The sequence below is a fragment of the Engystomops pustulosus genome, chromosome 6 (genome assembly GCF_040894005.1).
Source record: "Engystomops pustulosus chromosome 6, aEngPut4.maternal, whole genome shotgun sequence".
NCBI lineage: Eukaryota > Metazoa > Chordata > Amphibia > Anura > Leptodactylidae > Engystomops > Engystomops pustulosus.
Genome location: NC_092416.1, coordinates 131,688,421 through 131,713,777, shown reverse-complemented (window position 1 = coordinate 131,713,777; position 25,357 = coordinate 131,688,421). Strand labels below are relative to the sequence as shown.

At 39.0% G+C, this 25,357-nt stretch overlaps 2 protein-coding genes and 1 long non-coding RNA gene across 3 annotated transcripts in view; 1 reads left to right on the top strand and 2 right to left on the bottom strand.

Annotated features, from left to right (window-relative positions):
- Positions 1-7,057, bottom strand: part of HNF4A (hepatocyte nuclear factor 4 alpha) — a 79,608-nt gene extending 72,551 nt beyond the window's left edge. Inside the window, exon 1 of the mRNA XM_072111043.1 lies at positions 6,844-7,057. Within this exon, the coding sequence (XP_071967144.1) occupies positions 6,844-6,892 (49 nt within the window). The 5' untranslated portion in view covers positions 6,893-7,057. The remainder of the gene's footprint in view (positions 1-6,843) is intronic.
- The window catches only part of LOC140064300 (uncharacterized), a 39,077-nt gene extending 30,604 nt beyond the window's left edge, over positions 1-8,473 (top strand). The window contains exons 2-3 of the long non-coding RNA XR_011847747.1: positions 7,350-7,568; positions 8,189-8,473. This is a non-coding gene — a long non-coding RNA (uncharacterized lncRNA). The remainder of the gene's footprint in view (positions 1-7,349; positions 7,569-8,188) is intronic.
- A 7,570-nt stretch (positions 8,474-16,043) lies between these two features.
- R3HDML (R3H domain containing like) overlaps positions 16,044-25,357 on the bottom strand; it is a 44,320-nt gene continuing 35,006 nt past the window's right edge. Inside the window, exons 5-7 of the mRNA XM_072111041.1 lie at positions 24,522-24,654; positions 18,377-18,492; positions 16,044-16,677 (exon numbers count right to left, since the gene is read on the bottom strand). Coding sequence (XP_071967142.1) covers positions 16,545-16,677; positions 18,377-18,492; positions 24,522-24,654 — 382 coding nt within the window. The 3' untranslated portion in view covers positions 16,044-16,544. The remainder of the gene's footprint in view (positions 16,678-18,376; positions 18,493-24,521; positions 24,655-25,357) is intronic.

The following is a 25,357-nucleotide window of genomic DNA, read 5'->3' as shown; positions in this document are numbered from 1 at the left end:
ATAGGTTATATCAGATCAGTCGGGGTCTGACCCAACACCGCCACAAATCAATTGTTCTTAGTTTCCTCCAGCATAGGAACGACAGTATACAGTGAATGGAACTGGAAGCAGAACACCCATCCACTATGCAGTAACTGTACTAGAGTCCTGTCTACTTTCAAGTGAATCATTGACCTGAAGTCTTTATAATGAGAGTGACGGAGAGTGACAATTGAGCAGTTAGAGCTGAGCCTTGGGTCACATGATTGACAGCAGAGTGGCAGTGGCAGCCAGCATAATGGTGAAAACAAGTTGCAAAATTAAAGTTATAAAATTAAACATAGCTTTAAGAAAATTAAAATAAAAGGACCAAAAATGTTTCAATTGAAATTTTACAAAGAATTATAAGAAATTTAAAAAAAAAACAATTGTTGCCGTTAGAATTTACATGCCAAATTATCAGGGAAATATGAGGAAATTATGTGAATATCTAGGACCTGACAAATAGGATGTTTTATTACTGTAGATATGGCTGTAGCTGATAAGATGAAGTAGCCGCACACCTGCAGGCCACTTTTACCCAGCCTTGGCCCATATAACAATATAGTCTACAATCAGACTATTGTACAGAACAATGGCGCATACACAGGTCATACGAGGAACAAGAAGGGACTAATGAGCAATAAAGAGATTAATTTTTGCATTTTCACAACTATACTGCTCAGTTACCTATAAATATGATGTACTGAGGTGTGGTTGTTATTTTGTAGAGGTAATTGAGGTAAGAAGTACAAAATGGCAACCAAAAACTCTGTTGAAAACAGTAGAATACCTTCAAATATTCTGAATGTCTTGGGACTTTTTCATGCCAGGAACTTATGACAGATTTGTTTGTTGTAAAAATGTACACAAGCCATCACCACTTCCTGTCATGCCCACTTCCTTTCATCCCCACTACCTGTCATGCCCACTTCCTGCCCACTTGACCAATGGTCTCATAGCAGCTAGGTTTTCCATTACATGGGGGAAATATTCCGTTTTCTGCATTAGCGCTATATATTAATTTCCGGAGTGAGGCAGACAGTTGACAGTCAGTTGAAATCTCATCAATAATAGTAATAATTCTTTAATTATATAGCGCACACAGATTACTCAGCACTATATAACAACCTAACAGTATGTTTTGTAGTGTGGGAGGAAACCGGAGTACCAGGAGGAAACCCACGAAAACACGGAGAGAACATACAAACTCTTTGCAGATGTTTACCTGGGAGGGATTTGATGATCTCAAGTTGGGGCTTATTAACATAAAAGTGAAACTGTCCATGTGTGCAATTCCTTTTATACCTTTTGTATAAATGGATGCATTCACACTGCTGGTCTTTCAGACAGCTTGATAAATCTGCCGTTGTGTGTCCATTAACCCTTACAAGACTCTCCTCATTCCAGACGTGATAACTTTTTTATTTTATGTTTATAGAGGTCTGTGATGGCTTTGTATCTGTGGGACAAATTGTACTTTTTAGTAGCACCATATAATATTCCATTTAATATACTAGAAAGCTGGAAAAAAAATTTAAAGTGTGGTGACACCGACAGAAAAATGCATTTGCAGTATTTTCTTGTGGGCTCTGTTTTTATGGCTTTCATTCTGCGCTATAAATGACGCCTCCTCCTTTTGCCGAATTCTGAGACCAATAACTTTTTTTACACTTTAGTGTATGGACCTAAGTCATTTTTTGCAGTATGTACCCTCTCTTTAATTTATATCAGTTTGGGACCTTTGTGACTGTTCGATAATTTTTTATTCAAATATTAATAGATGGAAAAATGGAGAAAAAGTGGCGATTCAGACATTTGGCCGTGGCTATATACAAGGGGGCCACTGGCTACATAATGGGGTGTAGACACTGGCTATATATGTGGGGTGCAGGTAATGGCTATGTAATGGGGGGCAGGCTATGGCTATATACTGGGGGGTAGGCACAGACTATATACTGGGGGGAGGCACTGGCTATAAACTGGGTACAGGCACTGGCTATATAGTGGGTCATTTAGAAAGCCGGACAAGGAAAGACCAGAAAAGCGCTCATAGAGTAGTATGGTAGTAGCTTATGGTGCTGACTGGGAAGAATGGAGAGAGGCTCACTGGATGTGGTTGTGCTGATTTAGGCACAACTCTAATGAGGGTATAGATGGTTAATGTCTCCTGGTGCTGCCCGTGGACAAGGGTCTTCAAGACGCGGTTGCCAAACCGGTCTGGAAGCGTAGTCGGTAGAGCAGGAAGGGTACTTGTCTCAGTTCGGCGCACACAGATAGGTGACATACCTATCTGTGTGCGCCAAACTGTGCGCCAAACTGAGACAAGTACCCTTCCTGCTCTAGGAAGGAAAACTGAGACAAGTACCCTTCCTTTTCTCCACTGGCTATACACAGGGTGTCAGGCACTGGCTATATACAGGGCAGCAGGCACTGTCTATATACTGTGGAGCAGGCACTGGCTACATACAAGGGGGCTGCTGGCTATATACTGGGGGCAGGCACTGGCTATATACAAGGGGGTTGCTGGCTATATACGGCTTATACTCAGGTCAGCTTATACTCGAGTATATATGGCAATAGTAGCCATCTGCAGGCTATTGGATATCATTGCACATGGCAAGCCTGCAAGTAACCAATCGCCACCCTCCGGTGAACGGTCATCCAAGATGGCAGCACCCATTGAAAGATAAGTTAGGTTAACTGCTGCTATTGGTGGGACCTCAGCAGTATGGAGAGAGCTAAGCCTGTAGGGGTGTGCACAGGTGTTAAAATTTAGAGCATGTTCTTGTGTAATCTATTTTTTACAGATCACTCATAGACTATAGTGCTCATTTACTAAGGGTCCAAATCACGCACTTTCTGCGGGTTTCCCAATGATTTCTGATTTGCGCCGAATTGCCCCTAGACTTTGGCGCACGTGATTGGATTTTGGCGCATTGGGTGCCGGCTTTCACGCAACAGAAACAGGGGGCGTGACCGTCAAACAACCCGACGGATTTGGAAAAACCGGAGAATTTAAAAAATAATTTGTGTCGCAATGCACCGGGACGTAGAAGATGAACTACGGCGGACCTCGGCGCAGCAGTGACACCTGGTGGATATCAGGCTCACGGACCTTAGTGAATCCCGGCAGAACCCGAATCCTCGTCAGAGAAGGCGCCGCTGGATCGCCAATGGACCGGGTAAGTAAATGTGCCCGTATATTTTAAATCTAATGTCACACATATTCACAAAATTCACAAAACATCTCCTTTTTGTAACCAAGAGTCAACCTGGTTGTGTAAATATTGCCTTAAATCGTAACTAAAACTTTCAACCAATTTAATTTCAGAAATGAAAAAAGCAAGGCATAATAGCTAATTTTGTACTTTTCTTCATGAAAGGGATATTTCAGAAATAAGCATAATTCAAGTTTAAATGGGTCATTAAAATACAAGCTAATATGTAATTAGTTGATATTTCACATTTTTGTCCCTTTAGCAGAAAAATGTTGTGGACATAGACTGTAATGAAGAGTGAATATGCTACAGGCCCTTAAATCAGTCCTGTGACTTTGTCCCTGTGAGGAAACATAGGACAGAAGATGGCCGCTGGTCACATGTCCTGCACCTACCTCGGCAGGTCATGTGATCATCACTATGTTTGGTGTAGTCATTTGGCTGCAGTGCATTCAGTATGACAAGTGTTGTGGTGAGACCCATCTTAGTGGGGCAAAGTACCATTACTATGGTAACAGAGCATGACAATCTGTTACATCATCACTGAAAGCAGAGCATAAGAGGGAGGAGTTGTTACTGAGAAATGCGGAATCATGGGACTTGTAGTTGTAGATGGCGGCCATCTGTCTGCTTTAGAAAGCTTATAAAATTGTGTGAATCATGAAAGCAAACTATTTAGGCTCAGTTTTGTGATTGATAAGATTGAGTAAATGTATTCATTTATTTATAGCATTATGGGTTTTTGTATGAGACATTTATATTCCTGGAATACCCATTTTAGTAAACCAGCTTCTTTGTTAATTTTTACTGCTTCTTCTTTCTCCTGCAGTGAGCAGTTTATCTGACACAGCGATAAGAAAAGCAGCACTTTCCATAATTCATCAATCCCTTGATGATTCAGCTCTGTACAGAGATTAGACTATTTGGTGACTGTGTAAAGGTTTAAGGAAATCTACCAACAGATTTGGATTTTTTGAGTTTGAAAATTTTTGTGACTTATACTATTCATTCCTACCTTTGCTGCCTATACTATTCTATTCCTTACATCTGCTCAGGACTGGAGTTTTTTGCACAAAAAATTGTGACTTTGTACCATCATTACGCAAACACTTGCAACTTTTTCATACATCCACATGTGGATTTTAAAGATAGATCAGGTATAACACTGAAAGAAAAAACTTTTCTGGGCAGTTGAAAAAGTTGCAACTTTTTGGACAAATAATCAAATGTCCCAAAGGAAGGCTTAAATATAAGAGAAAAAAACCTAAAAAAACTAAAATAAATGACCACCATATTGTTTTATCCACACTGGCAGTTCATTAATATTTAATAATCAGGAAATCTGACAGTAGATTTCCTTGCAAACATTATCAGGCTTGTTGATCCCCGAGCTGTCTTTAATAGAGTAAATTGCAAAGTCTACTATGATCATTAATTCATGTGATTTTCTTAAAAGTTTAGTTTTAAAGATAATTTTAGCAACTGGAACCTTTTTTGCTGGTGTCAACTTCTTTACAATGTAAAAATTTGTTTATCTTGTACCAGCCCATATACAGTATTAGGCTACATTCACACAGCCGTATGGTGGATGCATATATGGCGTATATATGTCCCCCATAGACAGCAATAGGCGCACGGAGCCTCTCCCTGTCAACGACGTGTACCCGTCATGCTACGGTACGGCGGCACAATGTTGTGTAAATGTAGCCTTAGGGAGATTTATCAGACATATCTGAGGTAAAACTGTTCTAATTGTCAATGCAAACCAATAAGAGCTCATCTTTAATTTGATAAACAGCTGTGAGAAAATTAAAGCTGGAGTTTGATTGGTTGCCATGGGCAAGTAAAACAGTTCTGCTCTCAGACACTTTTGATAAGTCTCTCCATATCTTACAGTAAACAGGAATATTAGGGTTTTTCCAGGCAAACTAATAAAAAAAGAGGCCATTGGAGATTGGTCTCATGCTCTCATTGATGCCCATGAACTATGGTTTTTGTAAAGTTGCATTGGGAGTAATTTATAAAGCCTTATCTGCCAGTATTTTGGCAGACAAGGCATCCAAAAAGTCCCATTCTGGCCATTTTCATGGAAGAAGGGCAAGAATACCCACTCCCAATGTATTTACTATAGTCGTCGCCAGTAAACCAGCTAAACCCATAGCTAAAAGCCCACCAGGTCAGACCTGATCTAAACAGGTCCAACCTGGCAGAGATCCCAGACGGATTTACTAAAAGGTGGCGCCTCTTATTTGATCTGTGGCACTGTGCACCTGTGGAACGAATCTTAAACTGAGGTTAAAAATTCCTCCAAATTTTTGCAAAATGTTGGAAGATATAAAACAACATCAAACAGACAGCAGATATCACCACTATGCAGTATGGATTGGTAATTTGTCTGTCCAGATAATATGTGAAAATCCAGAATGTAGGAACATTTATGGTCAAGAGTGGAATTAAAAAGTGAACAGTAAGCACAAAATCAAAATCAATACAAATGTTTTTATTTTTTATAAATATATACACAAAGCAAAAAGTGTTGCACTCTAGAGAGAGTGCACTGTTTGTATTTATAATGAATAAAACATTTTGTATTGATTTTGATTATATATATATCGCCTCTGAAGTCGTATGCAGATGAGCTAAAAAGAGTCACCTATTGTTTGATGTTAGTTTTTATGTATTTATAAATATAAAAATATATATTTATTTTAACATCCCCCTCTGCTGTTATATATAAAAAGCAATAATCTAATACTGATATGAGAAAATAAATTAAGTATGATAATAGACAATGATAGAACATTAATTTACCAATTAAGAAAGTTCCAATCTTGATGTAAAATAATCTTCATTACAAAGTGTCTTGTTGATTTAAGAAGAAGCTAATAATTCATTCATGTTCCTAACAATTAACTTGCTATAAAGATCTGTTTGCTAAGCTCAGAATTCTATTTGCTTTGGGTCTTTCTTTCATGAAGGTGTGTACTTCCCCTGTTCAGTACTTCCCTATTGTTGGAGGATAAGAAAAGGCATGTCTTCTTGTGAAATATATGTAGAAAAAAATTCCAATCACTTTAAAATATTGAAATATTAAAATTTATATTAAAAACAATCAAAGAAAAATCTAAAATTTGGCAATTATTTAAATAATATATTTGCTACAATATAATATTTACTGAATTGGAATTTGAAATAAATTTCAAGTAAAAATAAAAATAAGGGAAAGAACACAAAACCTAAGCCATCTTTGATCCCAGAAGTGTGAGCTATTGTGATAAAATACAATAAAATCTCTTCCTTTGTAGCTTTGAAAGGAATTATAGAGACTAAAGATAAAAGTCTGTTTTGTTCACGTCTTATAAGGAAATTTGAAAACAAAAACACTTGGAAATAAAAAAAATAGACAAACACTGAAAGAATTTTCAATATAAACCTCTTAAAATGCAGTTCATATTAGATAGTCTGTTTATTTTCCACCTTGTCTCTTCTGATACAGGTGCACAACACTACTATGCTTATGAAAACTACGGAAAAGCCAAAGAAAAATCACTAAATATTCAATTCAAATAAAGATATCACAAATGAAATGTTGCTGACACCTTACCATACGTGATCTCCATGGTACCGTGGTGCTCGGTGTTGACATTGACCATGTCTAATGGCTTTTTTTCAGTTTAAAAAATAGTTAACAGCCGACATAGAGAAACAGGTCCAACCAAGTAAGCGCCGTGAGGCGAGGTGTTGTAAAACAAGGCACGGTAGTGTGTTGTGCTGTTATCATATTGATTCACCTAATCAGGACTAATGTAGAAAGACATGTTAAACAGTAACCAGCTTCTTATGGTGACCAACCTACAAGGTTGTTATAGTAACCGCAATGCCTGAAACTCAAACACAGCTCTTTACTGCGCCTCATCCCATATTTCTTTATACATATGTGTTCAGTTTTGGTAAAAAAATAGAATATCCTAATGACTAACACTTTTTCTGTTACTTCTCACATTTTTTTGTGTATATCATATATATTATGTTATTACTGATATATCGTACTGTAAATTATTTTACAAAAATGTATATGGCTGTAATTATATTTTGTCTGCCATTTGACAGGGCCAAAAAACAATTCAGCATTATGAAACTCAATGGGGCACAGAAGTAATACAGAGAATGTTTAGAGTCCCCTGGGACTAATTTTGAAGGAGACACATGATACTGATGTGAACAATAGCTGTACGCACAGGCTCTGAAGCCAGCAGAAGTAATGACATCATGAAGTCGTCCACTGCAGAGAAGAAGACAACGGCAACTGCTTTGGGTGAGCGGGGAAAGGCGAGTAAAGTTTTTTAATTTTTTTTTTATATTTGTTAGGGGGTGGGAGAAGAGCAGAACAGGAGAGAATAGGTTGAGAAAAGGTTGAGAATAATTTGTGGGGGAAGGAGAAGAACATGTTGTAGGGGGAGGGAGGAGGAGGAAAGCATGTTGTGGGGGGAGGAGCAGAGCATGCTGTTTGGGGGGGCTGAACATGCTGGGGATGGGGAGGAGTGTAACATGCTGGGGGGGGGGGGTGGCACTGTGACTACTATGGGGGGAACTCTGGCAGTTGTGGCGACACAGTGGCTGATATAGCAGTGGCTGTAATAACAGTTATTCCATTTTTAACCATTTTGCAATATATAACAAATTGATCAAAAGCCTGTGCAGTCCTCATAAAGGAAGCAATAAAAATGTCAGCTAATCTTGCAAAAAAAATGACATGTCACACAGCTCTGAACACTGAAGTATGAAAAGTTATTACTGCCAGAAGAACGATTATTTTAACTAAAGAAGGTTTTAATTATTTAAAATTACCATTTTGAAATCGGATCAGTTTTTTTTATCTATCCCATATGTGCGTTACAAGAGAGGTAGTATTATACTTTGAGTATATCCAAAACTCTATATTTTAACAGGACAAATTGGACATTTTCCTATATACCAGTAAATACAGTAAGCCATCAACCAACAGATGGGAAGAAGTTCACTTTCAAAAGTTGATGAAGTTTCCGGGCAGTTGCAAAGAAATCAAGCTGATCAGCGCCCTGCCTGCATGTTAATTCATTTTCCAAAGGACTAACTGAGATGCTGAGAAGATTCAGCTATACATGTTTTTTTAAGAACGATATTTGTAATTCATTGATTAAATATTTAATAATGGTATTTGTTTTTATTTGTTGTTATCTGAATAATGTATAGTTCATAAAGTAACAATAAATCAGTAGAAAATGACTGAGGCTCAACTAGACATTATTAGAATGAAATTTGTAGAACTGTAAAAAGCGAAAACAGGTGGGAAAATCGAAAACTTCGAATTTTAAGAGGGCTAATTTCCAATTCAGGGTTGCACTACAGGATATAGACTGGGATCAAATACAGTCACATGGTGATACTAATGTTAAATGGGAGAAATTCAAATCTATCCTGGGTCATTATACTTCTAAATTTATTCCAATAGGTAACAAGTATAGGTGGGCTAGATTACACCCTGCGTGGCTTACAGCTAAAAGTTAAAAGGGTAAATAATTATAAAAAGAGGGTATTCAAAAAATATAAATCTGATGGGTCACCTGAGGCTTCAGTGCTTACAAAAAACTTACCAAAATCTGTGAAAAGGAAATCAAATCAGCCAAAATACAAAAATAAGACATATCAATGCAAAAAAATGGGTCAGAGCAGGTAGGGCCACTTTATTCTGAAAATGGGGCATCGGTGACTAGAGACCAAGAGAAAGCAGAGATACTTAATGGGTTTTTTAGCTCCGTTAATATGATAGAAGAAAGAACTTCTGACGTGGGTGGTGCCAGTGCGGATCACGCTTCCTGTAAAATGCTAGACTGGCTGAATGTAGACATGATCCAATCTAAGCTAAATAAAATTAATGTGTACAAGACTCCTGGACCAGATGGGTTACACCCCAGAGTTCTAAAAGAACTCAGTTCTGTTATTGCTGTACCGCTGTCTAAAATCTTCAGGGATTTCGTAATGTCTGGTGTGGTGCCAAGTGACTGGCGCAAGGCAAATGTGGTGCCAATATATAAAAAAGAGCTCTAGAACTTCGCCAGGCAATTACAGGCCTGTAAGCTTAACTTCCATTGGGAAAAATATTGGAAGGGTTAGTAAAAGACTATATACTGGAGTATGTGACATCAAATAGTATAATAAGTGACAGTCAGCATGGGTTTACTAAGAATAGAAGTTGTCAGACTAACCTGATCTGCGTCTATGAAGAAGTGAGCAGATGCCTGGAAGGAGGAGCTGCTGTGAATATTGTGTTCTTGGACTTTGCAAAGGCAATTTACACTATCCCTCATAGACGCCTGATGGGTAAAATAAGGTCTATTGGTTTGGCAGGAATAATTTGCAATTGGATTGAAAACTGGCTGAAGGATCGTATCCAGAGAGTTGTAGTCAATGATTCCTACTCGGAATGGTCACCAGTTATGAGTGGTGTACCCCAGGGTTCTGTGCTTGGCCCACTACTATTTAATATATTTTTTTTAATGATATAGAGGTAGGAATTAATAGCACTGTGTCTATTTTTGCGGATGACACCAAGCTGTGTTGTGTAATACTGTCTATGGAGGATGTTCATAGGCTGCAGACTTGGACAAACTGAGTGTTTGGTCATCCACTTGGCAAATGAGGTTCAATGTGGAAAATGTAAGGTTATGCATCTGGGGGCTAATAATCCACAGAGAAATATGTCCTGGGGAGTAAATCTGGGGAAGTCCCTTGTTGAGAAGGACCTGGGGGTACTATTAGATCATAAATTGAATAACACGCAACAGCATGCAATGTCAATCAGCTGCCTCTAAAGCCAGCAGGATCTTGTCATGCATCAAAAGTGGTACGGACTCCGGGGATAAGGAAGTAATATTACCACTGTACAAGGCATTGGTTCGGCCTCACCTGGAATATGCCCCTGGAATATCCATAATCCATAAATATCCATAAAAAGGATGCCCTGAAGCTGAAGAGGGTTCAACATAGAGCCACAAAAATGATAAGGGGTATGGAGGGTCTCAGTTATGAAGAAAGATTAAAACAACTAGATTTATTTAATCTGTAAAAGAGACAACCACGTGGGGACATGAATAATTTATATAAATATATGAATTGTCCATACAAAAATTATGGTGGTAAATTGTTTCAGATTAAATCAAATGACGAGGGGGCACTGTCTGTAGAAATCAAGGTTTACTCACGAGAGGTGACATGGCTTTTTTACTATGAGAACTGTCAATCTGTGGAATAGCCTGCCTCAGGCGCTAGTCACAGCAGGGACAGCGGAGAGCTTCAAGAAGGGTCTAGATGCCTTTTTACACCTAAATAACATTGATGGTTATGTCATATAGAATTTTTTCCCCTAAATCCCTTCCTCGTCCAATCCCTTTCCTTTCCTTGGTTGAACTAGATGGACATGTGTCTTTTTTCAACCATTTAAACTATAATATACTATGATATAGAATGAATGCATTTAAAGAGGACCTGTCACATGGGCTAAACCCTCTAGGTGCTGCTTACTAAAGTAAGCAGCTCCATAGCCCTACCCCGCTAATAGCAGTATTAAATCGCTAGCTTTATCAGAACATACCGTTAAAGCTACCAAACACTGCACTGCCATAGCCCCCTGAATGCTGGACCAAGCTTATAGCGGTGATTGTCACTGCTGGCCTATGGTGTGGAAGAGGCAGTCCTGGGGAGAGGCAGAGGGGAGCGCCTCAGACTGTCCCCTCGTGAATATGCTGGACCGATGTAAGCTTGGTCCAGCGTTCAGCGGCTATGGTAGTGCAGTGTTTGGGAGCTTTATCGGTATATTCCGATAAAGCTAGCAGTTTAACACTGGTATTACTTGGGTCGGGCTTGGGAGCTACTTACTTTAGTAAGCTTCTCCTAGAGGGTTTAGTCGGGTGACAGACCCTCTTTAAAATAAAGAAATGGGGCAACTGTATGAATGGTCCTGTGTCCTGTTCTTTTGCCTCTACACACTACAAACAAACCTTAATAAGGCCCCTTAAAGACTAGCGAGTGTGACTGTGTTCTAGGAATTGTGACTTTTTCATGGCTTGTTGGATGTCTCAACAGAATAGCAATGGACCGCATTATAGTCAACACAGGTTTTTGGATACCACTGGTGTCCATTATTTTATACTTGTCCTGCTCCTATAACAACACAAAAAAATTTAAGCCCTGACGCTAATGTGAACATACCCTTTGTCTAAGTGTAACTCCCTCTCACTCCACAAAGAAAGAATATAGTCGCAAAAGTATATACACAGTTACACAAAATGGAACTATGCTTTAATTTCCCAGTTTCATCTATATTCATACATATGAAAACAGTGATGTTCTCTAATGGGTATTACTCTACCGATTAGTTTTATTCACAAACTCATAAATCATTTTTCATAGTTGAAATACAATTTATCATACATAAAAACACAAACATATTTTAACAAACTGAAAATGATCAGTGAGACAGGAATTTGTAATATTAGAAGGAATAAGCTTCTCATTAATTACAACTAATATATACTACAGCTGGTCAAAAACCCCAAAATATGACAGGAATAGTGTAACTGACATATAAGTTAAACATATAAGTGCTTTAATATCATATGTGAATACGAAAAATCAGAACTTCACAGCTTCATAAATGGTGAGTTAATGCCAGAAATGGTCACATGTGGACAGATTTTAGAGGACTTGGTTGAAGCAAAAATGCAGTAAATCGAACATGGAAACAGTGACATCGATGACAATGCAGCAAATCGACTTAAACAGAAAATGTGAACCATTGGGTTCAGTTACTGGACTACAGTTGAAAATATGTAATAAGGCCTTTCTATGTATTCTTATGTTGCATAGGTTACTCCCCCCTCAACTACTACCACTGTGCACATATAGCTATGCCTGTGATAACACTGCAGATCATACAACTAGTCCACGTACATAAAAAACAAATATTACTAATTATACAATTCATTTACAAGGTTGAGATAGAACTGACTATAACTAACTGATTTTGGGCTCATTCACACATTCATTTATTTCTTCAGTATGCTATCTGTGATTTCCATGGATAGCGTACTGACAATTTATTATTTATGTGTCCAGTCTCCGAGGGGTGCGCCAGCCATAAGGCGAGTAGAGCCTCTTGCCTCAGGTAGCACCATTTACAAAGGGGAGCAATCACCAGCTACAAAGCAGAACTTGATATTTAAAAATAGTATTTCTTCACACCTGCTGTCCACATGGGAATCGCAGGTATCATTGGGGAGAGAAATTTATAAAATATAGCTTTTATTATTCACATATTAAAAATACAACTCTCCAAAAAGGCGTGATTCTGTGTATAAATAAGGTAAGGCATCACACACAGTCGCCAAAATTAAAAAGGACAATACCAACTCAGAGTATAGGGTTAACTGAGTGGTCAGCAGGTGGGTGCATCCTCAAGGTCCGAAGATGCTCTTATTGCCCCATATTGTATTGTATTTACATAGGGCAATTAGGGTAATAATTCCCAGTCTGCAATAGGTCCTAATGTGCTACGTGTACTGGTGTCCTAGCTTCTCATCTCTCTACCTCTACGCGTTTCGCCCCCTGATTGCGGGGCTCGTCAGGAGACACTTAGAGGATGAGGTACATAGAGTGAGGAATTGTACCCTCAATTATAGTAGGACATACAAAGACACACAAACAAAGAGAAAAACGCTGGCGTCCTGATGGTGGGCGCCAGCGTGTAATAGTCGTAGCCGCCGGCGCGGCGGAACAGCTGGAGTATAAATCCAGTAAGCTCCGCCCAGTAGGCCAGGCGTATCTCGTGATTGGAGAATTCAGGCACGTCCAGGAGAATCGGTGGGTGGTAATCGTGACATCACGAAACCACTCCCTCTTGATTTAATTGGTCAATACACCCTGGTAGGCGCATCCCAGTCAGCCCAGGCACGCCCATCCAACGGATGACATCATCGGGCCATGACAGCGAGGAGGGTCGGCCGAATTGACAGTGAGTGACATAAGGCAAATCCCCTCATCGCTAGAGGTGCGCATGGGTGCAGGCACTCAGGTAAGTATGATGTCACCGGAACGTGACTGGCGTATGGCAGGGTCAACATCGTGATGCATAGGAAAGATAATGCAGTCGTGTACATCAATATGTATATAACCGGGTAATCTTGGTTATAAATACATACAAACGAAGTTTGGATGCATCGGACTATTATTCAGATGCATCAGTTGGCACAATAGATGTGTCTAACAGTCAAGGATCCACAAAAACGGAGCAGTGGTGAGTATAACACATCAGGAGATGTGTAGTACTTTAAGTGATGTCATAGAGAGATCGCTGACTTAAATGAATGGTGCATAAGAGATATTGTCATTTAAGCCATCCGGTTTCACAGATTTCATGCGGAAAATCCATTGGGCTTCCTTTCTTAGAATATTATTGTTCCAGTCCCCTCTTCTGGGAGACGGACGGATTTTCTCAATGCCCTGAAATTTTAGGGCATCCAGGTTGCCACCATGGTATTTGTGAACGTGAGTCGACAGGGGTCTATCTTCTTTTCTTCTGATGTTCCCAATGTGGTCCAGAATTCTGACTCTGAACTCTTTGATGGTCTTCCCTACATAATTCAAGGGGCACGGGCATGTAGCCACGTACACAACCCCCATGGTGCGGCAGTTGATAAATTCACGATTCTGGTAGGATATTCCCGTCGTTACACTACAGAAGGATTTGCTTTGGTTAATGTGTTTACATGCCCTGCAGTCTCCACATCTATAGGTCCCCTTGATCCTATTTCTGTGGAGCCAGGTATTGTCTGATGCGATCGGTGCTAGATGGCTGTGAACTAGCCGGTCGCCCAAATTCTTACCCCTTCTGTAGGTAATTGCCGGATGGGTATCAATTCTGCCCTTTAGATCATTGTCATGACGAAGAATCCCCCAAAATTTTTGTAGTATCTTTTTCACTTCGGGGGCTTTGTCATCAAATGTTCCAATCAATCTAATCTTGTTGTCAGCGTTTTCCTTTTGTCTAGGGGTCAGGAGAGAAGTTCTATCCAGACTCCTCGCGTGGCCTTTAGCCTCATCCAGAACATTTTCAGGGTACCCCCTCTTTAAAAATCTTTTCTTGAGGTCTCCCGCCTTCAGGTCAAAGTCGGATTGGGAGGAGCAGTTTCTCCTAATGCGTAAAAACTGCCCTTTGGGTATTCCCTTTTTTAATGCTGGTGGGTGATAACTTTGCCACATTAAGAGGCTGTTAGAGGCCGTCGGTTTACGAAACACCGAGGTCTCCAAACAGCCTTCTCCTGTGATTGTTATAAGGAGATCAAGGAACGAGATGGTCTCCGATTGAATTTCGGAGGTTAATCCGATACCCAAATCATTCTTATTGAGGATGTCTACAAAGGCACAGAAGGATTCTTTCGTGTCCATCCAGAGGAGTAGGACATCATCTATGAAACGAATCCATAGACCGATATTAGATGTCCAACGTTCCATTTCCTCTGAGAACACGAACCGCTCCTCCCACCAGCCCAGGAACAAGTTTGCATACGTGGGGGCCATTGGGCTCCCCATCGCAGTGCCCCTGAGCTGGTGGAAGAAGCGCCCGTCAAACAAAAAGTAATTATGCTCAAGAATGAATACCAGGAGGTCCATAATGAACTGATTGTGATTGGCCAGATGTGAGCCTCTAGTGGAGAGAAAATGTTTCACTCCCATACAGCCCTTATCGTGTGGAATGGAGCTGTATAAGGCTTCTACGTCTAAACTGGCTAAAAATGTGCCCTGAGGGACCGTGATGTCGTCTAGTCTCCTCAGGACATCCATCGTGTCTCTCACATACGATGGGAGAGCCAGCACGAAAGGGCGTAGAATCCTGTCCACATAAGTAGAGATGCCTTGGGTCAGACTATTGATGCCTGAGACAATGGGACGTCCCTTAAGGGGGGGATATCCCTTATGTACCTTCGGTAGACAGTAGAAGGTGGCAATCATAGGGTATTTTGGTAATAAAAAGTCAAACTCTTGTTGGTGAATCAGGCCTATTTCCATGGCTGTGGACAAGATATTACGTAACTGAACTGCAAACATCTGGGTAGGGTCCTGCTGAAGCACTATGTTGTCCACATGGGTGTGAGACACTGCAAGGAGAACACACATTTCTCAAAAATTACCCTCCAAAATGGAGGGGGACGCATTCTATAGCTTGCCTTAGGCAGCTGAAAGTTTAGATTCAACCATACATTTGCCTGTTCACTTTTTTTTACATATAATTTTGATAACCATTTTCAATAGATTCCATAAGGAATGTGAAAAAAATGGATTCAGACAGAATTATAACACAAGAGGACCTGAAGATGGAAATGTTTTTTTTGGGGGGGACATACAATTGTCACCCATATGAATGAGCCCTTGGAAGAACCTGTGACAAATGCAGATAATGATTTGCCACATCATTGTTGATTTTGTCAATTTACCTTTATAAATGACATCTGTGATTGACATTGCTGTATATCCATTTACATTAAAAAATAATTGTTCAATGTCATTTACTTAATGGGGAATTTTACCTTCCCCTCATCTTTATAAATGTTGTAAAATAATGTATGCCTCCAATCACCAGTAACATACATCAGTAAGCTAAGAAAAAAAACTATACTGGTGAAAACAAGTCTACATTAACTAATACAATAATAAAATTAAATGTATAACTTTACAATTTTTTACAAAAATACTAGGCTAGGTTATAGACAAAGGTTTGCTAATAAAAATTTTAAAAATGGACCATAACCAATTATTCCTCCATTTTAAGACTTATGGATCATCACATAAGAATCATGACAATAAGGTACCGTGTAAGGTCATGTGTTGATATTTCATTTAAACGTGGAGGGACCTGTGACACTGAGTGACTGGTGGAGAAGCTGATGGGTATAAAGCCCCACCAAGTGGCATTGCACCAAAAAGTTACTAGTAAAGACTTGTTCAGTCATTTGTAGTCCAATGCCAACTACTTATTCTTTACAAAGCAAATACAGTGAAACCACTTAAAGGCTATGTCTTCGGGATTGGTCTTCACAGATGGCTAGTATGAATTCAAGATGGGGGAACTAAAAATCTGTCACAGGTAACCTGACCTGGTTAAAGCAGGAGGTGTTCCCAAATAATCTTTTAAAGAGTTTTCACTGTAAAAAATTCTTTGTCACTGTGTGAAAGAACAGCGATGGAGCTTCTATGGAGCTTTAAGTCTAAAACTTAAAACCAGGTGAGCTTGTTCGACTTAACTCCAGAAAAGCACATGTTATTGCTGCACATGCCCCCATAACTGGGAGGACAAGCCGAGCACGGTCTTCCCAATTTGTATGGCGCTTCTCCTATCCAATTGCCCCTAGAAACAGAAAATGAGGTTATTAGTATTTACACTAATTTCATAAATCTGCTTCAGTGCAACGTGCTATTCAACCACAGAGAACTACTACAATAATAATAATAATAATAATAATAATAATAATAATAATAGAAAATAGAAAAAAGAGAGGTGTTTCCTGGCGCCTGTTGTGGAGATATGGGTGGGATGGTCGCTGGAAATCCAAAAACATGTTCTCGACTAGTAAGGATGGTGATTGTTTAGTAATTATTTAATAATTACTACCTATTGGATGCAGTAAACCCCCTGTGGTCGGGTGAGGGGACCCAAAGGGATAGGGACTGATTATAAGTTGCAAAAAAACAGGGATAACAGCTGCGCTTCCAGGTAGGATTGGAATAAATGTGAATCCAGGAGGTTTGAGTGCATGGATTATTTTATTGCTTTAAAAACAGACAACATGTTTCGATGCCGAACAGTCGTCTTCATCAGGTTAAAAGTACTGGAGACAATAAGATAAAATAAAACAATACAAAACATATAATTAGTATTTTTAGCCAGATGATTCCCCCCAAAAAACAAATGGGATGAAATATAATATGAAGTAGAAAAACTACATATCTACATCGATAATCTACATACATAAATGCATGATACATGTATAAATAGACATATATATGCATGAAACACATCTCCTGTAAGGATATCTGTTCTTATACCCCGTACACTGATATCTATGCCCTTTTTTTCTCCCTTACAATCCTATTACTCCAGTCCTGCTCCAAGGTATGTCCCCTACAAGACTTTTTATCCCCATTTTCATTGCCATTTGCCACAATACACAAAATTTCTGACACTCCCAATGACAAGCTACATAAAAGAACCTGCAAAAATGGAATGTTTTTTTTACATGCATGTGAGTTATTGATGGGTGTATATGTTTTATATATATATATATATATATATATATATATATATATATGTACATATATAATTAAAAAAAAAAATTTTTTCATGCATATATATGTCTATTTATACATGTATCATTCATTTATGTATGTAGATTATGCATGTAGATATGTAGTTTTTTTTTACTTCATATTATATTTCATCCCATTTGTCCATTTTGAGGAATCAACTGGCTTTTATTTTATCTTATTTTCTCAAGTACCTTTGACCTGATGAAGAAGTACGTTCAGCGTTGAAACATGTAGTCTGTTATTAAAGCAATAAAATAATCCATGCACTCAAAACTCCTGGATTCTCATTTATTCCAATCCTACCTGGAAGCGCAGCCGTTATCCCTGTTTATTTTGCAACTTATAATCATGCACCAAAGTACAAGAAGTTCATTAGTATAATTCTATTCTTAGAATATAAAAGAATAGCCAGAAAAATACAGCCATCAGTGTACAAAAAGATATTGCCACCTTTTAAGGAAATAGAACTCCTGCAATACTATTGTACAACAAAATAATGGCTAGAAATCCAAGTGCAATAAAATTACAATATTGTCCCTATAGACAATAATCTACAATCAAAGTTTATATATCCTGTGAGTCGTCTTATGCTTTATTGCTTTTTTCTATACGGCAGCAACAATTGACAAGGATATGGTTATTCCGCCCTCCATGCACCAGGAATAAACATTGTTTCTTCTTTTGATTTTCTGTCGCTGACATAGAAAAAAAATTAAAACCTAGGAGAAATTTTCACTTACTTTATGGAATAATTGCAGACCAGAAGGACAGCTTGTCTCCAAGTACTTCCCCACACATTGATGTTAGTGCAAGTGTTGATGGCACAGCCTATTTTATTGGATGATGCCCATACCATCTGCAAAAAGGAAATTCAGGTATCAGTGGTTTCCAAAATTATAGACCTTTTAGTATGTTCATATAATATCACAATATAATGCACTCTAAATATGATAAACTAATGTCAATAAAGGCATGTGTTTATTTTTTTGCTTTTTTGCATTAATAACAGCTTGTTACACACTCAAAGTTCACACATTGATCATTGCTCTTAGTGTATCACATTGTGCTTGGATTTTCTGCTTAGAGAAAGACAGGAAGTGATGCTTTATTAAAATATTTGGACACAGAGCTATTGATGTGGTTGGTACGTGTAAAATAAATACTGTATATACTTGAGTATAAGCTGACCCGAGTATAAGCCAAGGCACCTAATTATAATAAGCCTAGGGTGGGAATGCAATGATCTCAGCCTCCATCCAGTATATAGCCCCAGTTTATAGATAGCCAGCTCCTGCCCCCTAGTATATGGCTAGCCAGCCCCCTGTATATAGCCTTCCAGTCCCCTGACCCCCAGTATATAGCCAGCCAGCCCATGTTCTTCATCTAAATAAATCATCATAAACAGTGCATGATTTTCTTTTCAAAAGATAAGTAAGACTGAGTTACTGTATTTATGTTTAAGCATCTCTATATCTACTAGAAAGAGCTGGGTGACCCCCAGTAGGGAATGTGTATGTCAGGAACCTGCTTGATCAACATAATTGTGATAGTCAGAGGTATCTTATGTTCTCACTATAATTTAACACTGCTCACATCTATACAATAACACCTGTAAACAAATGCCAGAATGTCTTTTATATACAGCATGACTTTCCAGGAGAGAGTTTAGAAAACCTCCTTATGAACAATTGCTCCCTTTAAATTGTGTGCTCTGAAAATAATAGTTTCACACCCCTCAGACAGCTATAGCTACTTTTTGGGGTTTGAGGCCTCATCAGAATGTTTTTTCAAATCAATTCACTGCCAATTCCAGAGTTCAACAGCTTAGAAAAGGCATCGCTGTGAATTCCAGTTGGCTTTGTTATGGATATGACTTTATTTTCTAGTGAAGACATGTGACATTATATGTACATTATATGCTCTCCTGCCACTGCACTGCTACAGAAGTATGACCAAATTAAGATAAGCCAATGAAAGCTAAGTTGTAGTACCTAGGAGGGATACGCCCTACTAAGCTAGATAAAAGTATGTAGTTCAATAATAAATGAGAGAATGTTATTTAGAGTCCATGGGTGTCTATGTGGTTATTATTCATTATCTAATTTAGAACATAGATCAATACATACAGAGTGTCACGCAGGTTTTATTGTATATCCCAAAACTATAAGGAAGTTAGGGGGTCACTATATGAACATCATCCATCTCAGTGCTATGAGGGTCTGGTTTCAGTTAGCTGGCAGACTGTGGTATCAGTTACAGAAATTACACAAAGTATGGTATGTCCCACAAAAAAGAGGCATGCCCCTGTCAATTCTCAAGCATCTCTATATCCTTGTTTTCCTTTCATCACAATTAACACTACTTTAGAAGAAGAACAAGGGGCCTGAGGCCTGATGATTTCCCTGTGCCACATAAGAAGACAGCAGTGTTATAAATGGCACATGATAGGTGGAGGGCCCCAGTACAGGATTTGCAATGGAATCCAGTAGCTCCAAGTTACACCTCTGCCTTTAAAATTAAATGTAATGTGCAAAAATATCCATCACTCAGACTCTAAGCATTGTGGTTGGTGTTCTACGTAAAACCCAAATTAGACAGAACATGATCTGCATTGACGATAACTGGTCCACAGAGACTAATTTCTGATCAGTTCAGTTGAAGAGCAACTCTGGAGCTGTGGGTTGGTGGACGGGTTCCAACACAAACACTTCAATAGATTTGTCAATAGATATGAAATCCACCACAGAACCGCAACCTAAGACTTGTGCGTCAAGAACTGCACTTGCTGATTCCACGTTCCTGCCATTTGGCCAACAAAACATGCTGTCATTTTTATTTTTGACCTGATGTTATAATATCTGAGCCTTGAGGTAGAAGAAAAAACAGCAGATTTAATGACTCCAAAATAATTCAAGTTTTATAATTCCTATAAGACACTTTATTATGAGAAGCCAAAGCAAATGTTTTCTATTCCTTCTCAGGGCCATGGGGAGGATTGCTGCAAAATAAGTTGCTTGAAAAACTGTTGGGTCTTGAAGACCTTTAAGGGGGCAAGAAGACATGTGTACAATGTATACTGACAATTAACTCTTTAAGTCCTGACAATTTCTGACAGTAAGGCCCCTACTACACTCACAAGTGTGATGCAATGAACTTGCATCACACTCGCAATGCGCGCTGCCTGGATCGCATGGCTCGAACGCTGCAAACCGGAACTGAACTGACATGCTGGGCCGTGCGATCTGGGCAGCACGCGTTGCAAGTGTGATGCAAGTTCATCACAATTGTAGAAGGGGCCTAAATCACCAAGATATATTTGATCTCCTTAGTTCATTAAATGTAATTTACAAGCAGTTTTGACTATACAAAGTTACAGACAGGCATTGGTCCTGTAGAGCTGTCTAACCATACATTTGTGTACGTTGAAGCTGGACTTGGAGCACTAGGAAGGGGGTCTCCTCAAACTGATGTGTTCTTTAGGGTTCAGTCACACATCACATCTAATGCACATGTTTCAAAATGCATTGCATCAGCTGCAGAGAGATTTGACTACTAAAACAGAGGTTAACACTTCTGTTCACAAAACCCAAATGTTAACGGTTGAGTTCAAGAAAGCGCTACCATTTTGTTAACAGTTGTGTTTTGTAAACACAAATGTTAACAGCTGTTTAATTAGGCCAATCTCTCTCCAGCTGGTGCTGGTGTGTTTTGAAATGCATTAGACAAGACACCTGACTGCACCCTTAGGCCCGTTCCACACTTGCGAGTGTGATGCGATGAACTCGCATCACACTCGCAACGCAAGCTGCCGGGAACACACGGCCCGAACGCTGCACACCGGGAGTGAAATGACATGCTGAGTTCACTCCGCGGTGCAGCGTTCGGGCCGTGCATTCTGGGCAGCTTGCGTTGCGAGTGTGATGAGAGTTCATCGCATCACACTCGCAAGTGTGGAACGGGCCTTAACCCCTTAAAGATCTGGTCCTTTCTAAAATCTATAACTTTTTTATTTTTACACGCAAACAGCTCTCTGACGGCTTGTTTTCTGCGTAACAAATTGCACTTCATAGTGATGGTATTGAATATTCCATGCTGTGTACTGGAAAGTGGGAAAAATTCCAAATGCAGTCAAAATGGTGAAAACACACATGTGCACCATTTTCTTGTGGACTTGGATTTTACGGCTTTCACTGTATGCCCCAAATGAGATGTCTACTTTATTCTTTGGTCGCTACGTTCACAGGGATACAAAATTTGTATAGGTTTTATAATATGTTCATACATTTACATTTTACAAATTGTACAAATTGTTATTATTTTTTGATAGTTCGTAGATAATTTTTGGATGTGACGATATCTAATGTATTTATGATTTTTACTGTTTATTTATATTTATATCAATTCTAGGGAAAGAAGGTAATGATTTGAATTTTTAGGTGTTTTTATTATAATTTTTTTTAACTTTTTTAAATTTTTACTTTCATACAGTATGGGAGTATATGGGGATTTTCCACCTCATTCATGACATCACGGGGAGCGACAATCGTCACCAAGATGGCGGCGCCAATGCACCGCCATATTTTTTAAGCCGCAGGCAATGGACGGGCGGGTGTTACCGGTAAGTCTTTGCTGCAATATGCAGCAAAGCCTTACCAGCTATGGAGAGGTTAAAGAAGACCAGCGCCAGGATTGTAATGAAAAGTAGGTGATTATGTATGGTTTGTTTGGTGTTATTCCTAATGGTTGTCTTCCTTTAAGTTGGGGACCGTATTTATTTATCCCTTCATCCCCATAGATTGTAAACTCTTGTGACCATTGCACAAGCACTGTTAGCTGTTGTGTCACAGAGTCCTTATTTTTATTATTTCATCTGAAAATACTATTACTTAATACTTCATGTAATATGTGACATACCATACCCTTGTAAAGTGCTGAGGAATATGGTATATCAATAAGAGTTTATTGTGGTCATCACTATTATTATTATTAATGGAATACATTGCCTTAGCTATGGCAGCAAATTCAAAATGAGGCCCAGCTGCAAAACCGGTCACAACTCCAAGATCAGGAAATTTTTTTCTGATCCTGAAAAGCACTTTAAAATTCAAAATCATAAAAGAATTGAGTTTTCTACAACTCCAGCTGTTAAATCTGCAAACTTCTTCAGCAGAAGCATCAGGACCTGGGACTGACTGTGAAAAAGCATCTGGATTTCTACAGAAATTGCCAGCTGTCACTTAACACTTCTTTGCTAAAGGGAAAGTGAAATGTGAGAGGAAGCCGCTTTTCCCTAGAAAATAAATATCTGACTGTAAGATCGGGGAAACGCAGGGAAACCATGTATGGAAAAATATTTAACTGCCTGCAGATGGGCGGTGAGGTAGCAAACAAGGCTGTGCAGTACTAGAAAGGGTTGGCAGACTCCACATGAGAAGAATATTACAAGGATTTTTAGATGCTTCAAGAAAAAACAATAAACAAAATTTTGCAAGTGGAGAATTTGAACCATTTTCAAATTTGTTTATTTATCTATGTTATCATTCAGAAAACCCCCTAGTTGCCTGCCCCAGCTCCCTGTTCCAGCGTTGTGACTTCTAGGTGGGTCAAAAAAATTACCTATGCTTTGACAGTATGCATGTAGTGCAAGGGTGGCTGTAATTTGGAAATAATTTATGAATAAATGACAAGCTCAAAAAGTTCATCTTATTTGACTCCAGGAACTTACTATTATGGGGCACATTTACTTACAAATTTGGAAAAATTTACTAAAAGTGCTATTTCCATGAATAATTCTGCACACGACAGAAATCATGAATCTGTCGCTTCCCCGCACTGGCCCAACAGAGTTCACAATCTTTTTTGTGGTGCACATTTAACATAGGGTATGCAACACAATTTGCTAGTTAAATACAGTGCTCGGTCCGAATCAGTCGGACCGTCAAACGGCACACCCCCTGATTTGTGTTGCATGGAGCCAAGCACAGCTGCGCAACAAAAGGGTCCCATGTGGCACAACAGCGGAACAGACACTTCTTAAATACCTGTGCAAGCCATTTAGCCAAGAAGAACCTGCACGGTCCGATGAAAGTGGAGTGCAAAGCCCTTAGTAAATATAGACTTAGTAAAGACTTAGTAAAAATCTATAGCCTTCAACAGTTCTGCAATTGAGATGTAACAACACCATTGCTTGTTCAGTGAGGGCCCTTGTCCATCTGCCAAAACTACCCATAATAGGATAACTTTCACACATAAAGATCCACATTGGCGAGAGCGGGCCATAACTAAATTAGCATCTTGTGGCAGAGTCAAGAGAGAGCAGTCTTCCAGCATACAGAGTAAACCAATGGTTGGCTGGCACTGCCACAGATGAAATGTGAGCTACTAGCCATCTCTCACCTGGTTTACATGTATACAGCACACCAAAGAAGAAAGAATGTGAGAAACAAAAGGATCGAGCTCAGTTATATATATATTTGATTTTATTTACACAACATGAAACAAACAATATAAAAACTATCAAAAAGATAGGACACACTTGTTGAATGACCACGTTTTGTGATCCAGATCGGCTTTGGATAATCTAAGGGGGGAAATAACAAGTGTGTCCTACCTATTGTATGTTGTTTATTTCATTTGTTTTATGTTGTTTGTATGTTGGTGTGTAAATAAAATCAAATGTATACAATGGATCTCGACTCTTTTGTTTCTCTAGCCTTTATTATTTTGGTGTGCTGCATATGGAGTGAAAATAGACTGTGCTTTTATTAAGAGACTGCCTTCATTTATTTGAATGTTGCAACCAATATTTGTGAGCTGTCCGTCAGCTGTCACCCTTATGCCTCCTGGATTATTTATCTGGATCAGTGGAACACACGTGTAGCATACCTGTGTATAGTGGCTGCACACCGAGCCGCTGCATTTACTAGGGCAGTTGGGATTACATTCTCGTGGGTAAGGAAAGGAGTAGTGCTGCCTTTCTTCGTACCATGCCTTCACCAGATCTACTATAGATCTGTACCTGAAAAACAAATTCATATAAAATTGCAGAAGTATTACTTGGAAGAGAATCAATGGAACCCCCACCTCAAATGTATTATAGCTACACCCTTGCCAAATAGGAATGCACGATAAGTCCAAGTGACACTACTATTCCTAACTTACACTGATATCCGGGTAGCCACAGGTCAAAGACGACTACTATTTAGCATAGCCTTATAAGAAATCAGTGTCTTGTGATATGACCCTTAAGAAAAAGACTTAAAACTATGATCATCCGCAGCTCTATAATGTGAGAATAGCTGTCTGAGAATAGGTCTGCTCTATATTTTACACATTGCAGATCACTGTTTGCTTTTCTCTATTTACTTATACAGGGAGGACAGGCTGGAAAACTGATACTGTCATGAGTGTTATCAGATGGTAGATGGTAGATTTAAAGAGCATTTCCCCTTTAAATCTAAAATAATTATTATTCAACTTTTAGTTATATCTGTGTGCAGTCAACCAGGTTTCATGTATTGGAAGTTTCTTAAGACACTGATGTGTAAGATTGTAATAGTCTGGTGATCTCTAGTACTTATAATAATTGTATAGCAAACTATATACCTTAAAGGGGTATCCTCATGTCTAGTGTTTATCCACAGGGCCCCCTTTCCACAGCTTGGAAGAGCACAGTTGGCCACTCTCCATTGAGGTGTATGAATGCACCGGAAAAAGCAGAG